An 18492-nucleotide genomic window follows, 5' to 3' on the forward strand; every position below is an offset into this window, starting at 1 on the left:
AAAATGACGTCATAAACCATGCATGAACTCATTCCGCGAGTAGTCTCTATATTCTATATCTAGAATTATTTGATTAGATGCTGTATGAAAGAAACTTAATTCTCTATTTTACTCTCACTGTACATTTACAAATAAACATACAGTGATTAAATATGTGGATTTCTTTCGCGGAGATATTTGTTCAGAAAAAAAGAGAAATAAAATTTACTCGTACTCTAGAGGAAAAGAACATAATAGTAAAACATCTCGTTTCTTTCGGTTGGTGAAAAAAAAACAATATTTAATTATCGAGAGTGCGTCACCTATTAGAGAATAAACATTTTTTTCTTTTATTTGATTTTAATAAAATAAGAAAAAAGGTATTAATTTGTACTGTGGACAAAGAATGATCTATTTAGTAAATTAGTGTTTTTTTTTTTAAATGGCGGTGAATATTTTTATATCATGTTGTTAATGAATATCATTATATATAATGTTTAAAAATATTAAATATATACATTTATAAAAATACGCAAATATATATATATATATATAAATTTATAGAAAAATGTTAATAAAAATATATTTTCATTATACTTACAAAATATTTTATTCTAAAAATGTTGTATTAATTTCTACGCTGAAAGTATTAGTTGCGGCCTCGTAAAAGACGTGAGCTGTGAAAATTAAATAAGATAGATTTGTCGTCGTAAGACTCTGCGATTATGATAACATCACTGTAGCCCCTTTAGTATAGATGAACGGTCCCTATTTTTAAGGGAGTTCCATTTTTCAACTAGCCATTATCTTTTCTTAAAGTTTTCATTCTGCAAAGTCCGTTGCTAGCAAAGATAAAATAGAAACTAGTTAGAACTTGCTTTTTGAGATAATATGTCTCTCTTATCATTAAAATTTTCCGTGAAATGGGCTTATTTTTTACCTCTTCCTTCTTTAGGCACCGGAAATATATGTAGGATCTAATTTTGACGGAATAAGCGTTTTCCCGACGATTCTTAAGGTAACATTTGCCGGGAAATGACTTTCCTTCGTCAAACTAGCGGGAATAGGGAACAGGTATTATGCGAATAGACGCGATGAAGTGTAATCTCGCTAGCGACGAATTCTCGCTAGTAACCCGGGAAAAAGTTTTGTATTCATACAATTTCTCCAAAACCTCTCTCGCGCGCGTCCCTCCTTTATCCGGTCGCGATAAATTCGCTTCTGTTGACGCGGGAATTGAATTCTCTGCAGCGTATATAGCCCGAGGACTGTACAACTATCGAGGACTATACTACTACCACCGAGCCATCGAACTTTTTCGCGGTGGCCTTCGGAGATGCTTCTCCGATCGAATAAGACTCGGGGAAACTGCTGAGATTGTCGCGTTTGCCAAATAAATGCGGTCGCGCTACACGTGAGATTTGTCCCGTTGTTGAAATTCTCCACAGCAAGCCCATCCGTTGCAATTGCATTATAATTGCAGTGCCACGCTTCAGAGGTTTCCGCGTTTCCATCGACCGATGCATCGCATTACCAATGCTACTTTGACCCGGGATAACGAGATACTCCAGCCGAGATAGATCGTCTCGTTTTAATATCGGATTTCAGGATTACGTACGAATTGTGGCGACGCAACGGAAATGCATAATAGATTTGAATTTGGTCCCAAGCATTGTCAGATTATTTAGTATTGCTAGAAACTATACATTATACATATACACACACATACACACACACACACACACACACACATATATATATATATATATATATATATATATATATATATATATATATACATATAAATGACGGTAAAGTAATCCAGCATATTGATTGTGTTTTTAATTTATGATTTTTTATTATTTTTTTATAAAAGAAAAAAATATATACATATACACTATTTTTTTAAAGTTCTGGAAATGTTCTAAAGAGATAGAATTTAACGCACATTCTTTTCATTTATTTTCTTCATTATTTAACATAATGTGGTTTTTAAAATTTTTTTAAAACCTTTATGATTAAAAATAATTTGCTTAATAATATTATATATATATATATATATATATATATATATATATATATATGTATGTATATTGTGTTCTTAATTTATAATTTTTTGATGTTTTTTTTGATTTTTTTTACAAAAAGACAAATATATATATATATATATATATATATATATATATATATATATAAACACTATTTTTTTAAAGCTGTGAGAATATTCTAAAGAGATAGAATCTAACGCAAATTCTTTCCATGCAACGCAAAGCATTGCAAGTAAAAAGCAAATCGCCGAAACGACTCGTATAACTCAACGAGAATGCAGTTGTATACTCGCATAAAAATAAAATATTTCACAATTGTTACATTACTACACAGGCTGACTCATTAATATTCATTTAACTAACTATATCGTAATTTTTTTAATTTAAACGGCTCGCGATTTTTTTCCGGAAGCATCACGTTTAACGCGCGTTCAACGAAACTCTGCGTCGACGGCCGTGAAGCGGCTACTGCGTATCTGAACCGGTAGCTGAATCATGCGTGCGAGCACGCAATGCGAAAGGCAGGAAGCACTTTGATCAAGGGACGATGGGTGTCTCGTGCCGCGCCGCTGCATTGTTCAACCGTGCGTGTACAATGCACGCAGACACGTGATCCCACGCGCTCGCGAATATTGAGACATATGCACGCTCGATTTACGCACTCCTCTTCGTACGCTCAATCACGGGCGACCGCCAATTGGAAAGTGCATCCGTCCGAGATTAACGAAGCCCCTTTTGCAAATGAATTCATGGGCGGCTCTCTCGTTCGCTTGGCTGTGGCCGTGCTTTCAAGATGTATATATATATATATATATATATATATATATATATATATATATATATATCTCGAAGGGAAAAAGAGGAAGAGAGATTGCATCTGAATTAGTACTGTTTCTGAAAAAAGAAAAAAAGTGTTTTTTTTTAAATATAAAAAGTAAATATAGAGCAGATCCCCTGGCAATTCTCATTCCGATCATTTGAATTAATTTTTAACGTGTTTTTTCTTCGTTATTATACATAATGTGGTTTTTTTTTTAAATTCTTTTAAAACCTTTGTGATTAAAAAATAATTTGCTTAATAATATTAATATTGTAACGAATTATTTGATACGGATATATATAAAATATTTGATATAGATATATAAATTTTTACGATTCATTTTCTGTTTTTTTATTACGTTTTTATGTGTATTTTGCATGACAATTAGGATAAATAAATTAATAAAAATATATTAATGATCGGATAATCTTGTACTCGAAAGAGTTTAATTTAATACATATAAAATTTATTATATAAAATATTTTTCATGGATGAGAAACACATTTAGGACGTAATAATGAACACGTTACGTCATAATGTTATCTATGTTTTAACATTATTCGCGGGAGTGACAACTCCATCCGGGTTTATATACACTTTTAGCCGGGACGGAGATCTAACGGTTTATTAAGGGTTCGAGTTTTCCCTTCCTTTGCGTACCGAATGAACGCACCTGACGCGACGATGGTGACTGGCATGTGTGTATCGCTTGCCACCCTCGCCAGCTAACGTGAAACGGGATGGAAACTATTCACTGGTTCGTGCGGGACTTTACAACACCGGGGCCGTTAAGTGGTTGAAGTGAAGCGAAAAATTGTTCTCTCGCGTTTTCCGCCAGTTACAGAATGCATCTTTAATGCATTTTCGCGTGCAGGCTCCACGTCCTCTGCGCGCGTTTTCAACGCAAATTTGCATAATTTTCAGTTTGCCAAAAAGTACCAGTACAGTAATATTATTATGTTTTATATCAATGAAAACTTATTAATTTTAAATAACCCGTAAATGCGAAACCAATGCAAATCTTTATCCATGTAATTAACGAGCACAAGAATTGACATAAATGATCGATTTTATATTTCTCTGGCATTTTTTCTAACAGAAAAAAATGTTCAAATTTTTAATATCTATTTGTGATAATTGTAAATAAATGTAAATAATTTAATTAAAATTTTTTGCCAACTGTCGAATGTAGGATGACATTGTCTTGTATATGCACTTAATATAAACACTTTAAATTTTTTTAATTTTTCGAGAGCAACACAGCATGTGTTGTTCGATTAATTTTTGATTCATGTCAATATTTACTTGTTATTATTTTATTCATTTTTTGATACTTTTATTATTTTTTATATCATATTTTTATAATTTTATAAAAGGATTTATATTATATTTACAGAGTTTATAAATGGTAAATATACTTTAAAAATACATATTAATTATTACTTATTTTTTATAAAATTTCGGAGAATTGTATAACTTGAATATATTCTCTATAAAGTTGCAAAATTTATGCCATATCGTTGTAACCAACAAAGCATCTCTCTCTCTCTCTCTCTCTCTCTCTCTCTCTCTCTCTCTCTCTCTCTCTCTCTCTCTTTCTCTCTCTCTCTCTCTCTGAAAGATAAAATATGTACAAGTAATCGTAATACAGTTTACATAATGCAGTGACCGACCATATTGCCATGGCAGTAGGTTTGAACTGATAATGCCTGTTCACTTGGTGCTTTTGCGATGACAATTACAAAGTTATTACGCATCCCACGTAATAACCGCCTTCGGCCTTTTCGAGGCAATTGCATTCTACTTTCTCATATATTCTCTCTATTCAATTTCGAGCGAATCACACGGAATGGCAGGAGAGGATTTAGGCATATGCATATATATGTGTGTTTTGTGTGTGTGTGTGTGTTTGTGTGTTGGTAATAATTGTGTAAAAAAGGAAGAGAACACGGGATGAATATGCAAACAAAACAACGTGCAAACATCACAATTCGAGTGTGACGAGAAAAAAGAACGAAATAATAGCGATGCCTGAGAAAAGAAAGCGGGGAAAGGAAAAGAAAACAATGTAAAATGCAGCTAAAAACACGTTAAGAGTGGTGGAATAATCCTCGTTTGTCTATAAATGCAACTCGTTTGAACGAGAAATCTACCTTCAAGCAAGTTTTTATTATTATGTCATAAATAGTAGTAACGCAGCAAGTGTGAAAATACAAAATCGCTCTTCATTGTCTTGTTTAGTCGGAACATTAACTCATTATTTCTCCAAATGAGAACTTATAATAGCTGCATAATATTTAATACAATATAAAAGAATCATCAAATTAACTAAAATTCTTAAGAACATTAATCAGTGTTAAATTTATTATATGTAAATATTATATATAATTTTAAATATTATATGTACATAATATATAATATATAATATTTTTAAATATTATATACAATTGTTATTATATTGAAATATTATTTTGCACAATTTTATTCTAGAGATACTTAAGTTATTTCATACATTGTGTATGAAATGAGGAGATGATGCACGAGCAATAAGCCCCCATGCTTATTCGGACAAGTAGCCTCTGTCTGCGTATAGTCAGCCGCGAATGAATTTGCATACTCGTTGGAACTACATATGTATTGTAATACATTCCGTGACCGGATTCAAATCTGCAATCCGGTTTTTACTCAATATTGCCGCTCGCGCGTGGCCTTTGTGCGAAAATTGCAATTCAAGCTTTCGGTTGTTTTACACTCGTTTTCGTCCTCCCTCGAGGTATCTCTAAATCAGTGCGCAACGGAATGTTTACATTACTGTGACGAAAAACTAACAAATAAATATCGGATATTCGAGTTACTTTTAATTCCTACAAATTTATTCTTAAATCCATTTTTTTTAAGAAATACAAGATATTTTTCAAATTCAAGGATAAAAAACTACACATCTTTTACACGAAATCATATCGGATGTGTATAATTAAAATGAATTTATTTTTAAAAATAGAGAAGAAGGAGGAAATTCTTCCTTCAGATCCAATCATTTGAAGGAGGAAACTCCACTTATAAAAAGATATACATATATACAGTATCTTTATAAAAATGATCTAGAAAGATTATACGAAAAGGAATTAAAACGGAATTAACTTTTTTTTTCTTCTTGTGAAATATAATTATTTCTGAGAGACATTTATATTGAATAAATCGATTAAGTTTTGTATAAAGAGTTTTTATGAAAAAGAGATAAAGAATAAAAAGTCGAGTTTCTTAAACGTTCATAAAAGTTTGTTAAGCCAACAAAAGTAGCCAGAAGTAAATGAAAAGGACTCGAGCGAATTTTTAAGATTTGGCGCGATGCCAGACTTATGTGACGAAGCGGAACAAAAATACTTTTATCTCACCGCAGAGAGTTTGCTGAAAAGGAGAGAGAGAGAGAGAGAGGATAAGAAAAAGAATAGGATAAATAAAATGACGTTTTATGTGTTGGCGCGTGATGCTAAAAAAAATTCTCCTCTCATTCTCGTGTTCAAGATTACTTAATACAAGCATGTTCTCTACATGTTCATACGTCACACGGTACATGCTTATGTGACACGCGATGATGAATGAAGATGGATGATTGACTCGATTAATAAGATAAGAAAAGTCATTAGACCTCATAGAATTTTGCGAGGAATTTAATACCTCGCAGAGATAGTAGATATGTGAAGAATTTGAAAATGAATTATGATATATTCTTCTACCAAAGGGCGTTCTATTCGAATTCATTGGGAACTTTTACGATGATCCCGCGCGCGCTTGCGAAGAAGATGTGCGCGTCGCGCTTTTTAATCTCCAGCCGTAATTTACATTAACCTTTCTTCTGCTGACAGTCAATCGATGTTTTATTCTTATCGCTTCTCACGCAAAGCGTGTAATTAATAATCGCAACCGGTAGGTACGCGTTTGCCCTCGGACGAGAGCGAGAGATCTATCGCTCTTCATTAATCATCGCCACGTTTACACGCCTGGCATAGCCACATCCGCGTGTGCTGTCTGCCATCCCTCTTCTTTTATCTTTTATATTTCTATGTAAATATAATTTGTGCGAGAGGGAGAGGGGGGGGGGGTGTGGATGGCGATGGAGCGAAAGGTCGGGTCGATGAAACAGGGTCACCATTGTCGACCGGTTAGCACTTTTTCGGGTGACAAAACGATTTTGCATTTCCTGCGGTCAACGCTCCTGTTCCGGCAGTGACAGGATAAAACGAGACGAGAGACGACAGGCGAGGGTGGCAGGCGCGCGGGGGTTGTTTGGGCAAAAAACGACGGGCGTGAAATTTTTTTCGATAGCGACGTATAAACGAGCGTCGAGGTCCGTGTTTCACGAGGGATTTACATACTACATTTTCGATTACGGCGTTTAACTTTTTCGTTTGTCAGTCTTGCGGGGAGATTTATCGCGCGAGCGCGCGTGATCGCTTCCGAAGGATCGCGATTCCATTTTATCGGATATGTCATTCGGATCCTTCTCGCGCTCGCGCGCGCACACGATGAAGGGAACCTGGACGCGGCCTCGCTCCCGTCGTGGATTTCAATTCGTTTTTGCGCGCAATTAAAAAACATGGCGGGCATTGTGTACAGGTCTGATGGATTTTTAGCTGACATGTCTAGGTCGACGTGTTTAAATACGCGGCACCGAGGTGAAAATAAATTTAACGAATTCGTTATTAAAATATACTGCAACTTGCCTTCTAAAAAAACACACAACTCTTTTGCGAATATAATTATATTTAAACTTATGTAATTGAGAATTATATGTTGTATCTAAGAATTATATAGGGGAGAGCTGCCTTTTATTGTACTAGTTTTTTTCTAATGAAATAAATATCTTCTAATATATAATTCTAATGAAATGAATAAAAATTTATTTCATCAATTTCTTTATATTTAATGAATATAAACTTCTAATGAAATATGAAAGAAATGAGCAAGAAATAATATAAACAAAAAGTTCTCACATTATATCTTATTTTGTGTGTGCTACGAATATTTAAGAAAAAATCAGTATACGATTGATGTAACTTATGACAAATTTATTTTTTCTGCTAATAATATATCTAACAATGGAATTTTATTCTGTATTTTTTATTTTTCTAGATTTATTAGAGAATATATTTTACGTTAATTTTACGTTTATTATAAAGATTGAATCGATATTTGTACATAAACTGATTATGTTTCTTAAATTATACCGATATGATTTGAGAAAACTTTGTATCAAGAGAACAAACATTTATTATTTTATCCCAAGTATTATTTATAAATATATTATTTAATAATTATTATTTTATCTTGAATATTTTTTCCCCATCAATATCATTTAATATGAGATATGAATTAATATTAATGCAAATACGTTATTTCTTAATTATTATATGTTGAATGTTCATTTGTTTTTAATATATACAAATAAAGGTTTGTAGAATTTGACGAGAAACAGTAAAATAATCATATTCTTTTTAATGAAAAGTACAAGAATATTTATTACATGTATTCACTCTCGAGACTCACAGCGGACTGCCTCGTGTCCAAATGCAGCTTTAATCGCGTAAACAACTTGTTAGTCGTTTATTTTCGGAGCAAAAGAAAAAATATCACAGTATGTTTGAATACAAATAACCGTCGATGAAGACACGTACATATTTTATGACATATAATATTAAATGGAATCTAAATTATTAATTCTACGTATTATTAAATGATTTCTTTTCTCACTTATATTTATTATTATTATTAATCGCGCTATTTTTAAAGGAGGTACAATTTAGGAAATCGGTTGCTTAAATCATACCTTTTACACAATAGGTCATAAAAAGATTTGTAACAAGGTAATTTATTCTTGACAAAAACTAAAACAACAAACATTAACTTGCATACAAATTAATGTCAAATAGGAAATATAAAATATCTTATATCTGTTGTACGCGATATAGGCAACTCTCCTCTATATGTAAATACTCTTTCTCACTCTATCTTTGTAAACAGCTGATTTTTTTATGAGAATTCTCGTAATATCTCGCGAGATTTCTGTATATACATAAATCGGAATACGTGTATTTCTCTCCTCGTTCTCTGTGGAGTTTCAGACATTTATTAAGGTGATTTTCGCCTCGGCGTCGGTGCTGACAGCGGAACGGATGATAAAGGCACGGAACGACGAGCTTATGCAATATCCAAGTAAACTGTTCAGCACCGATGCAAGCGAAGCGTCCTTTCGTCCGTACATACATGTTCCTAATTTCGGAGGCGCGGCCAGAGCATACATTTCAGTCCATTCAAGATCATCCGCATGCCTGCCGTTACCAAGTGTCGTCTCATACTGATCCGATTTCCCTGAATATGTTCGGTGTCCGTAACAGATACAAACAACGGAGAATATCTCCGAAGACTCATCACGATAATGAAAGTGTTGCATTTACTGCTTGTAAAAAAACTGACAAAATGTTCATTATAAGATGGTCGTTGTACGTACTAACTTCGCTTTGAAAGATTGAATAATTAAAAGAAAAGGAAACGATGTATGTACATACATATCTTCAGGAAAGATTACGATGTCTTTTAGATATCTTTGTTTTAGACTTGTTTTTTTTTTATTAGCTTCATTGCATATAGATTGTTTCAATGGTTATAGTAATAGTGATTTCTGTTTAATCTTGCATTTGTGGATTTTTTCACAAAGAAATCTTACCGGTGTGTTAATTAGCGAGTTATTTAAGTTTCAAAACTGAAAAGAAAGCTTAGCTTTTAATTATAAATTGCAATCGATTTTAACTTGAGAAAAATTTAATTAAAACACCGTAATTACGGAAATATTGTATTTAATTTTGAAATTCTAACATTGAAGATAGAAATACATTAAAGCAGGTAATTAAAATTTTATAAAGAAGGTCATTTATTTTGATTTAACAATATCATACATATCGAGTCAATTTTCTTCTCTGACTGCTTTGAATTGTGATAAAAATTGATTTTTTTATATAACAATTCTATTGCTATTGTTTTGTTCTAATACGGATCGACCCTGAACGTATTGACTTTTATGTATAAAAAAAAGAAGAAATGAAAAAAGTAGATCAGTAAAAATAGAAAAAATGGATTCTCTAAAAAAATATTCATTCGATATCGTTCGAACAAAAAAGGTTAGTTTGTTACATTTTAATTTGTTACGTTTTACTTTTAAAAGCATAATTTTTCAGTTTTGTTGTTTCTTTTCAAGCCATGATTTTATTTAACTAAACATCTTTGATAGATTTAATTGTTAGATATACATTTTACATCATTATTATGAATTATAAAGTTTTGATAAAGATTCCAAAATACTAAGGGTGTCTACTCCCTGGAAAAGTATGGAAAACTGGAATTTTATTCAATTTCAAAGAGTGTAAAAAAATCTTTCTTTGTTAATTTTGCTCTCATATTGTTAGCAAGCTAAGAAAATTATACGTTTAAAATATATATTATAAATATATTTTTGTTTATTCAATGCATTAATAAAATATTGAATATGCAGTATATTCTTTGTAACTTTTAATAATAAAATAGGAAAATTTTATATAAACTTTATGATGCTTATCTTATGAAAATTTTGTTTTTTCAGATGTATGTTTATTTCGAATGTCTAACACTTAAGAGGTTTTGTTTTTCATTCGTATAAATGAAATTTATACGAATTTAGAAAACACATGTAATAAAAAAAATTTATTTTAGCGAAAGTTGTATCACAACATTTTTTAAATATTCTCTTTCTTTGAAATTTGAACAAAATATTATTGATAGTTTAATTAAAAATGTAGCACTATAAACCATGATAAGATTTATTGGTAATGGTTGATTTTTCAATCTCAGAAATCTTACTGGCCATAGTCAGTGAAATATAAAATCGAGAAGCAAAGTGTTTTTTTATTGAAACCAGTGAAAAACTTATTAGTCTTCGGTGAAATCTTGTCACTGCTTTAAGTCAGACAATTTTATTTCATCTTTAGTTTAAATAAAAGCTACTTGAAAAGAAGACAAAAATAAATGATTCTCATGTATCAAAATGCATTCATTTATGATAAAAGATACAAACATAAATTCACATTTTACTTATTCTACTAATCTCCGTCGACGAGTAGTGGAAACTTGGATTGATTTCGAGGTACTTTCATCGTTCCAGCGATTTTAGCAAGTTGGGGGTCGGTGGAATCACTCAGTCGTGCGGAATTGAGAGGGCTTCTCGCGCATTACGGGAATCTTATTAACGAATCGCGGCGTAGAGAGTCGTAGAATTTAGGATGGCTCTAGCCTTGCCAAGGTCTACACGATATATCTCACTGATGGGACTTTGGGGAACAATTATTGCCGTCCTGGACCCGCCCGCCCTCATTCCAGCCGCCTCCACGATGAACTCATTGAAGGCTTTACTGCCGTTCGCTGGCGAGCACTCGATTCGACGGGACGAGCGTCGTGATTCACGATCTCATCGTGACGGAACGATGCTTGAAATTAACATCTGGATAATACGTGGATCACCGATGATGACTTTGTCTCGATTTTGATTGTTCAATAATGTGGGCAAAGCTAAATATCGATTCAATAATTTTTTGCGTAAAGTCAAAATTAAAGATTACAACAAATTATTTTATTTACACATGTGTACATTTATTTATATTTAAAAAATTTCTTAATAAAATCAAATGTGATAGTTAACTTGTATTCAATTGGATAATATCTTAATATTCGCTCAAAAGAGCGAGCTGGTAAAAGTTTCACGTATCGTAAATTGCTAGCTCATATAATTATTATTGCTAGCCATAGCTAAATATTCTCTATTCGGTAACTCGGCGATTGTAGTATTATTATAAGCTGCATTAAGTTAATGGTAACTATGGTACGCGCTAATGAGTTTTGATATTCCTAATATTGTCGAACATGTTGAAGGTTCGAAATAACAACTAGAGTCTCTTCATTTCTCTTTGAATAAAATATATAATTTATCATTTTCATCTCTTCAATATAGATTAATCGTAATCTCCGTCAAACAAGCCCTGCTACAGATAATCATGCGTTAAGTAATTATTGTATTAACTTACGTGCCACATCCCATAGTGCATCTCACCGAAATATTTCCTTTGTTGCATTATTCTCGCTCTTGTGAAGTTCTAATATATCCACGCAGATTAAAGCTTCGGTGTACCGACACAAAGTAAATTTAACCCGCATTTACGGCAAGCTGTACCGCGAAATTGGTATTAAATTACTGTAATTAATTGCCGCGAGTAAGCTACACCTTGGTCGTGTACGTCATTACTATTTCTGTTCTCAGCGCATACGGATTCCGTAATTTATTGGCATATAAATTAACGATCTAAGGAAATTAAGGAAAAACAATGATATACACAGCGAATTAATCTAAAAAATCACGGCATAGAATTAATTAATAACATATAATTAACAATGATATAAGAAACAAACTGCGCGTAGAAAAAAATTTAAGAAAAACTCAAACTATATCTATTTGAATTAGTTTTTAAAAAAATTATTTAAAATAATGGAACACAGTAGTTTATAAAGATAAGGTACCATTTTTCAATTAACATACTTAAAGATTTAAATATTTATCAAAAGACGGTCTCTATTTGCATGTGACTTACACGTAAATAAATAATGTTTCATTATTTCTTTCTATTTTATTAATTAGTTAATACACTCGAATTATGAAAGCATTTTAGAGAGAATCGAATATATGTATTTTTTAATAAAGTATCAATTTTTGTTGTTTGTGTCATAAGTTATATACATATAGAGCTATTAATTAATTAATAAAATTTTATTAAAATAAAAAAAATAAAATTTATTTAAAAGTACGATACACATGAATTATTTTAAATTGTGAACATTTTTAAAAAATAAAATTTTTACAGAGAAACGAGATATATATATATATATATATATATATATATATATATATATACATAAATTTATGTGTATGTAGCTTACCGTTTGACAAGAATCGGAAGTAAAAATCGATATATATAATAATTTTTTTCATGAAACAAAAATATCAATGTATCTGTATTTCATTTTAAAAAAATTTTTTTACCATGGCGTGCTTCTAAGGTTACTTTTAACCCAAGTGTTTTTATTAACGACATGATACTTTATTTAATGCTTAGGAGGCTAAGGAAAATGATATTTTTCCAGGATATTTAGCGCATAATGTTGCACCGTAGTATCTCAGCTGGGACGCATCTTCTTTTCTCTTCTCTTCTCTCTCTTCACCCTCTAAATTTTCTCCGTTCCATTATACGTGGACGCGGGTCATAATGTATTCGCTCGGTTTAAAGTGTTCATGGCCATTCTATGCGCGCGAACGCGCACCAACGTCAAGACTGGAGATATAACCCGTTGCAGCATGTACTGCTGCCGCAAAATTGGTGTTAAATTACAATTATTAATTGCAGTAAACAAGCTACATCGCGCGCCACCCGCTTCACGTAGTCACGTCATTTGCCTTTAATCCAGCTATGCCGGTTATCCATGCTTTGGGAATTGCTATGCGGAAATTTTCAGACAAAATGGGGCGGAAATTATTTTAAAGCAAGCTGGTAAGATTTTAAAAAGGAAAATCATGTTTCGATGAATACACCTTGCAAAGTTAATTCACTGATTTACCCGTCCTTTAGGACAGTGTAATCAACTTAACGAAATTTTATGGTCCCAGCATTTCTTGAGAGAAAGAATAGATAATAATATAAATATATATAGAACAGAAACAAATATTTAAACACCACTATTTTTTATTCATAAATAATTTACACGTAAAATTAGCTATTTAAAAAGGTTTAATGCAACAAGTTTATTTTATGAGCTATTGAAATCCAAAATTTTATGTGTTTTTATCTGAAAAAAATGTAGGAATAATTTTATAATATATTATATTTGAATTCAAAATAAAACGCATAATTGCATATAATTTTTTTATAATTATTTATTTCTTCTTGAATTATTTATTATTATATTTAAAAATTATTAAAATATAAATTATTTTCTATATAAAATTTAATTAATTATTAACAATGATAGAAATATGTTATAATTATTACAATCATTATATCGATTGTTGTTGTGTCTATGTAAATACTTTAATTGTACGAGCCATTTGCTGTCGTCTAATTCACGATTGTCTTTTCATGATATCCTCCAATCGATCGACGCCGTTTCTCGAAACATCACGAGCATCATCGCTACATTTTACCACGTATATGTTATTTCGCAACTGCTCCGCGTCAGTTATTTCATGTCACGAATTCACGAGCATACTCCTAACGCGGGACCACGAAGGTTTATAGCGACGCACGTGCAATGAAAAATGGGGGTAGCATCGAGTAAGCAGGATAACGATGGCGTATCGGTAGCATTTCATTCCGATTCGATATAGCATGTGTGTACTCGCTCGTTCGCTTGCTTACAGATGCAACGTTATTACCGGCAGGTATTAGCCACCCACACATCATGAAACGGATTTATTTGCGAGCTAGCATAGCGTTAACGTTTACGTTTCGATCCGATCGACGCTTATCCGCGCTCTATTGCCCATGCATCCACCCACAGTTCTGAAGCGACCGCACAAACTCGCGTGGACTTCGGTCGATACGAACGCAATGCGTAGAATGCGTGGGATAGACTGCGGAATTTTTCTCTTTAACAATGGGGATAAAATATATCCGAAATGTCCTTGGATTTTCTATACATTCGGACTGATGATTTTACGCTGAAGAAATAAATAATGCGCGCGCGGAAAAGATACAAGACATGCCCAAAATTATTAGGCGTTAATCTTAAATTTTTCTTTCTTATAGGATGTCAAAATAAATTCAACCTTGTCAATTTCAACTTATTACTTATGTGTAACAGTTGTTTAAACGATACGTTGATATTACATCTGTTCAACAATGTTAACTTGAAATAAAATTTGACAATTATTATCTCAAATTTTATCATTGCTAATGGAAAATAAAATTTGAACTTTTGTTTATATTCACCGACAATAAGTTCAGAACATTTTAACATTTTAAAATGCTAATTTACTAAAATAAATGGAACTGGAACAAAGAGAATTTAAACAACGAAACAAAGAAGAGAGGATGCAAAATTTCTAAAAAGTAAGAAACAATTTAACACACATATGTTTTGCTAAAACAGACTACAATCAATAATTTAAAAATAATAAGTTTATAAATACGATTATGCAATAAATTTCCAGAAACGCATTCTTAACTAGTTTAAAGAAATCAATGAGGAAAAAAACTGTTAAAAAAATAGAGTGCTTCTTAATAATTTTGGATAAGACTGCAGGAAGGAATTTTTTTTTTTAATACTATTCTTTCACTCATGAAACATGCATCGATATTCCGTTTCGAATTTTCAGCAATCGCGAGCTCTTAGCTGAAATCAATACCGATGCGGAAATGATTTTATCTCAATACTCGTCGTCGTCGTCGTCGGTTCCGGATTCTTTCTTTATATCGGCAATCTTGTACCGGAATGGCATTTCCTCCCCCCATGTATATTTGATGCGTCGCTGATGGAGTCCATTACACGCGCGACGAGCAGACTTCGCGAAACTGTCTCTCTTTTTCTTCTTCCAGTTCCGAGATCGGTGTTACGGGAGCAATACGAGGGCGAGGTCGAGGCGGACGAGTTGGAGCTGATACACGAGTTCGAGGAGGGTTTCGATCGAGTGGACTTCAGGACGGAGTTCAGCCCGAGCCCGAACCTTGAAGGACCACAGCCGCAGCCCCGGGACAATGTTTCCAGAAATCTTCCGACCGTCAGCTCGTCACCCCCTCGCGCGCGGACCAACAACGACGGTGAGTATCGCCTGGCGATCCGTTCATTCCTTTCCTTCATGTTACTTGGTAGCAAAGTGCACGACCTCGTGGCAAAGATGCATTTTATAATTGCATGTAGGCATGCATTTGTCACGTTTTAATTATACATGAGAACGAGAGAGAAAGAGAAATAGATGACCCTAACAATGGGTCGTATATTTTAATATTCCAAGATGATATAAAATTTTTTATTTATGCAAAATATTTTTCCCTTCGCAGAGCGTTTCTTTTATATACATATTTTTTTTTAAGATTTTTGTTAGTAAATTATTTTTTCTCGAAATGAGAAAAATATGACCTATATTTATGGTGTAATGATTAGGATGAGAGGAATATATGTGTCTATTTTCTGTTTTTATAACTCAGCAGAATTATTAGTGCGCATTGAGTCTGCTATATTTTTGTAACAAACAAACTGATAAAAAAAAGTATCTATTTTTTTTTCGCTTTGTAATATCCTTGGAGACATTTTAATATCTGAATGTTTTAAACGAAATTTTTAGACTCATGTACATCACGCATGTATCTTGCATGATTTTCACGTATTTTTGCATGCTCGTTTTTGCATCCTTACAAATATCAATCAACATCAGGCGGGAGTTGCGTTCAGGTAATATGCTTAGTGTATTAAAGGCGATTATAGCTGATTTCTATGTCCAGATTATATGAAAATTTATTTCGGCAAGTTCGTCCGCTCCGAAGCGTATCCGAGCAGTTGATTAATTCTGCTCATTTATAAATAACCGCATAATTGTGTTGTAATTACATGCGACTGACGAGGGTAAATTATTATTTCCATGACTAATTAATCTTGACGCGAGAGCGTCGGGTGCGTCCATTTATACCGTACATTTTACTACGTCTACAACTGCGTTATCACGATATGCATAGCGCATTTTTTTTGCCACGATGATAAAATTGTATTTTTATGGATCCACTAAGTTAGAAAGAGAAGGGGAAATAATGAAAAAGCGAAGCAAAAATAAATGCTCATCCCGCATTGTCCTCGAAAACAATAGTGTATGTTCGTATATGAACAATAATACGATATTTAATATACAATAACAAATCACATTTAAATGACGCTTTGACAATCGAAATTGCAAACGGAAATTCCATTTCAGATTTTCTTGTGTTTCCCGTCGCGTTAATGTTTCATCGCGTTTCGTATAAAGGGATATATTAAAATTCATTTTTACGCTTCCGTTTCTTTCACAGCAGTTAAAAGACTGTCGACGCATTGAAACCTTTTTCCGACTTTTCTTCTTCTATCGCGTTGTGTGCGACGTAATAAAAATGCACAAGGCAAGGTGTTCCGTGTCTCAGAATCGTACTCCCATTATCGTATTCGAATATAATTTTATATCTTAAAATATAAGATTTTCAATGAAATTACTTATCAAAATAACAAAGTATCTACTTCCTGGAATTCTCAGAGAGAATTCTTTTGTACGTGGAAAAATCAGGGATTTGTCAGGGAATTTTTTAAAAAATTTTCTCTGATAATTTTGCTCATATTATTGTAAGCAGTTGACAAGTCAAAAGAATTATATATGGGTGTTTAAAATATATTATAAATATTTATCTATCGCTATTTTTGTATATGCAATATCTTAAAAAAATATTGAGTATGCAGAGAATACATATTTTTTTAATTTTAATTTTTATTGATAAAAAAAATAAAAATTTTATACAAGCGAAAAATGTGTATGTTACAAAAGTTTTTCAGTTTTTTTTTTTGCAATATATTTACAAATCTATCTTGCAACTTCAATTCTGTATTTTTCTTTGGTATGAAAAATATTAAAATAAATTAACTTTATTGGAAAATTACATTAAAAAAATATTCTCTTTACCTGGAATCTTAAACAAAAATAATTTCTTAGAAAAAAATCAGAGATTTTTTTACAAGATTTACAAGTAGACACTTTGAATAATGAAAAGCACGATCCAAAAGAGAAAGAAAAAGATGATCTTTTATTTTTTGCACAATAAATTTGGTTTATTTTTAATTTTATTATATTTTTCAAAGCAGCCTATTGCAAAATTTTTAAATAGATCTATAAATTTTTGGATTCTTCATTGATGCTGTACAGTTTAAGATGATGTAACTTCTGCGAAAATGATATTGAAATGGGCCAAGTTCCTCGCCCGGAGCATAAATGTTATTAGCGTGTCAAATGCAACGAATACATTTTGCGATCCTTCATTATTATCATCGCATTTTGACGCATTCAATCCTATGATATTTTTGTTCGATATTTAAGCCCCGTCGCGTTCCCGCGATATCTATAGCTCGACGTTCGATCCGCCATGTATGCCGGTGATGCGGCTCAGTATTTAGGCCAATGCACTTGAATGATTCATCCCGACATTTATAGTCGGATGCATCTCTCGAGACGCGTTTAAACATTTTAAAGCCCTATTACATCACAGCTTAGAGCTTTTCATTGCACTTTTGTCACTCCTCCCAACTTAGTAAAATACCATTATCCTATTGAATATAGAACTTCAGGACCGCCAAGACCAACTAACTAATGGGATAAACCGACCGTTTCATCGGCGGGGGTGAAGCCAACTCATTAAAGCACAGGCGGAATTAGGTGGGTCGATCGGTTCGGAAGTTTGGCTTCAAAGATCGCTTGACCGGGCACAGTTCTGTAATTGGATATGCATTCACTCGAACACTTCTTGCTGACACCTTTGCTTCATGGTTCAATTATTTACTGTTACCTTC

General features: G+C 32.5%; 1 protein-coding gene across 4 annotated transcripts in view; it reads left to right on the top strand.

The window, feature by feature from the left end:
• The window catches only part of LOC140669073 (uncharacterized), a 188181-nt gene that overhangs the window by 146721 nt on the left and 22968 nt on the right, over positions 1–18492 (top strand). For all 4 annotated transcript variants that reach the window (XM_072898561.1, XM_072898564.1, XM_072898563.1 and 1 more), the window contains exon 6: positions 15513–15734. In XM_072898561.1, the coding sequence (XP_072754662.1) occupies positions 15513–15734 (222 nt within the window). The remainder of the gene's footprint in view (positions 1–15512; positions 15735–18492) is intronic.

This window comes from Anoplolepis gracilipes, chromosome 8 (assembly GCF_047496725.1).
Source record: "Anoplolepis gracilipes chromosome 8, ASM4749672v1, whole genome shotgun sequence".
NCBI lineage: Eukaryota > Metazoa > Arthropoda > Insecta > Hymenoptera > Formicidae > Anoplolepis > Anoplolepis gracilipes.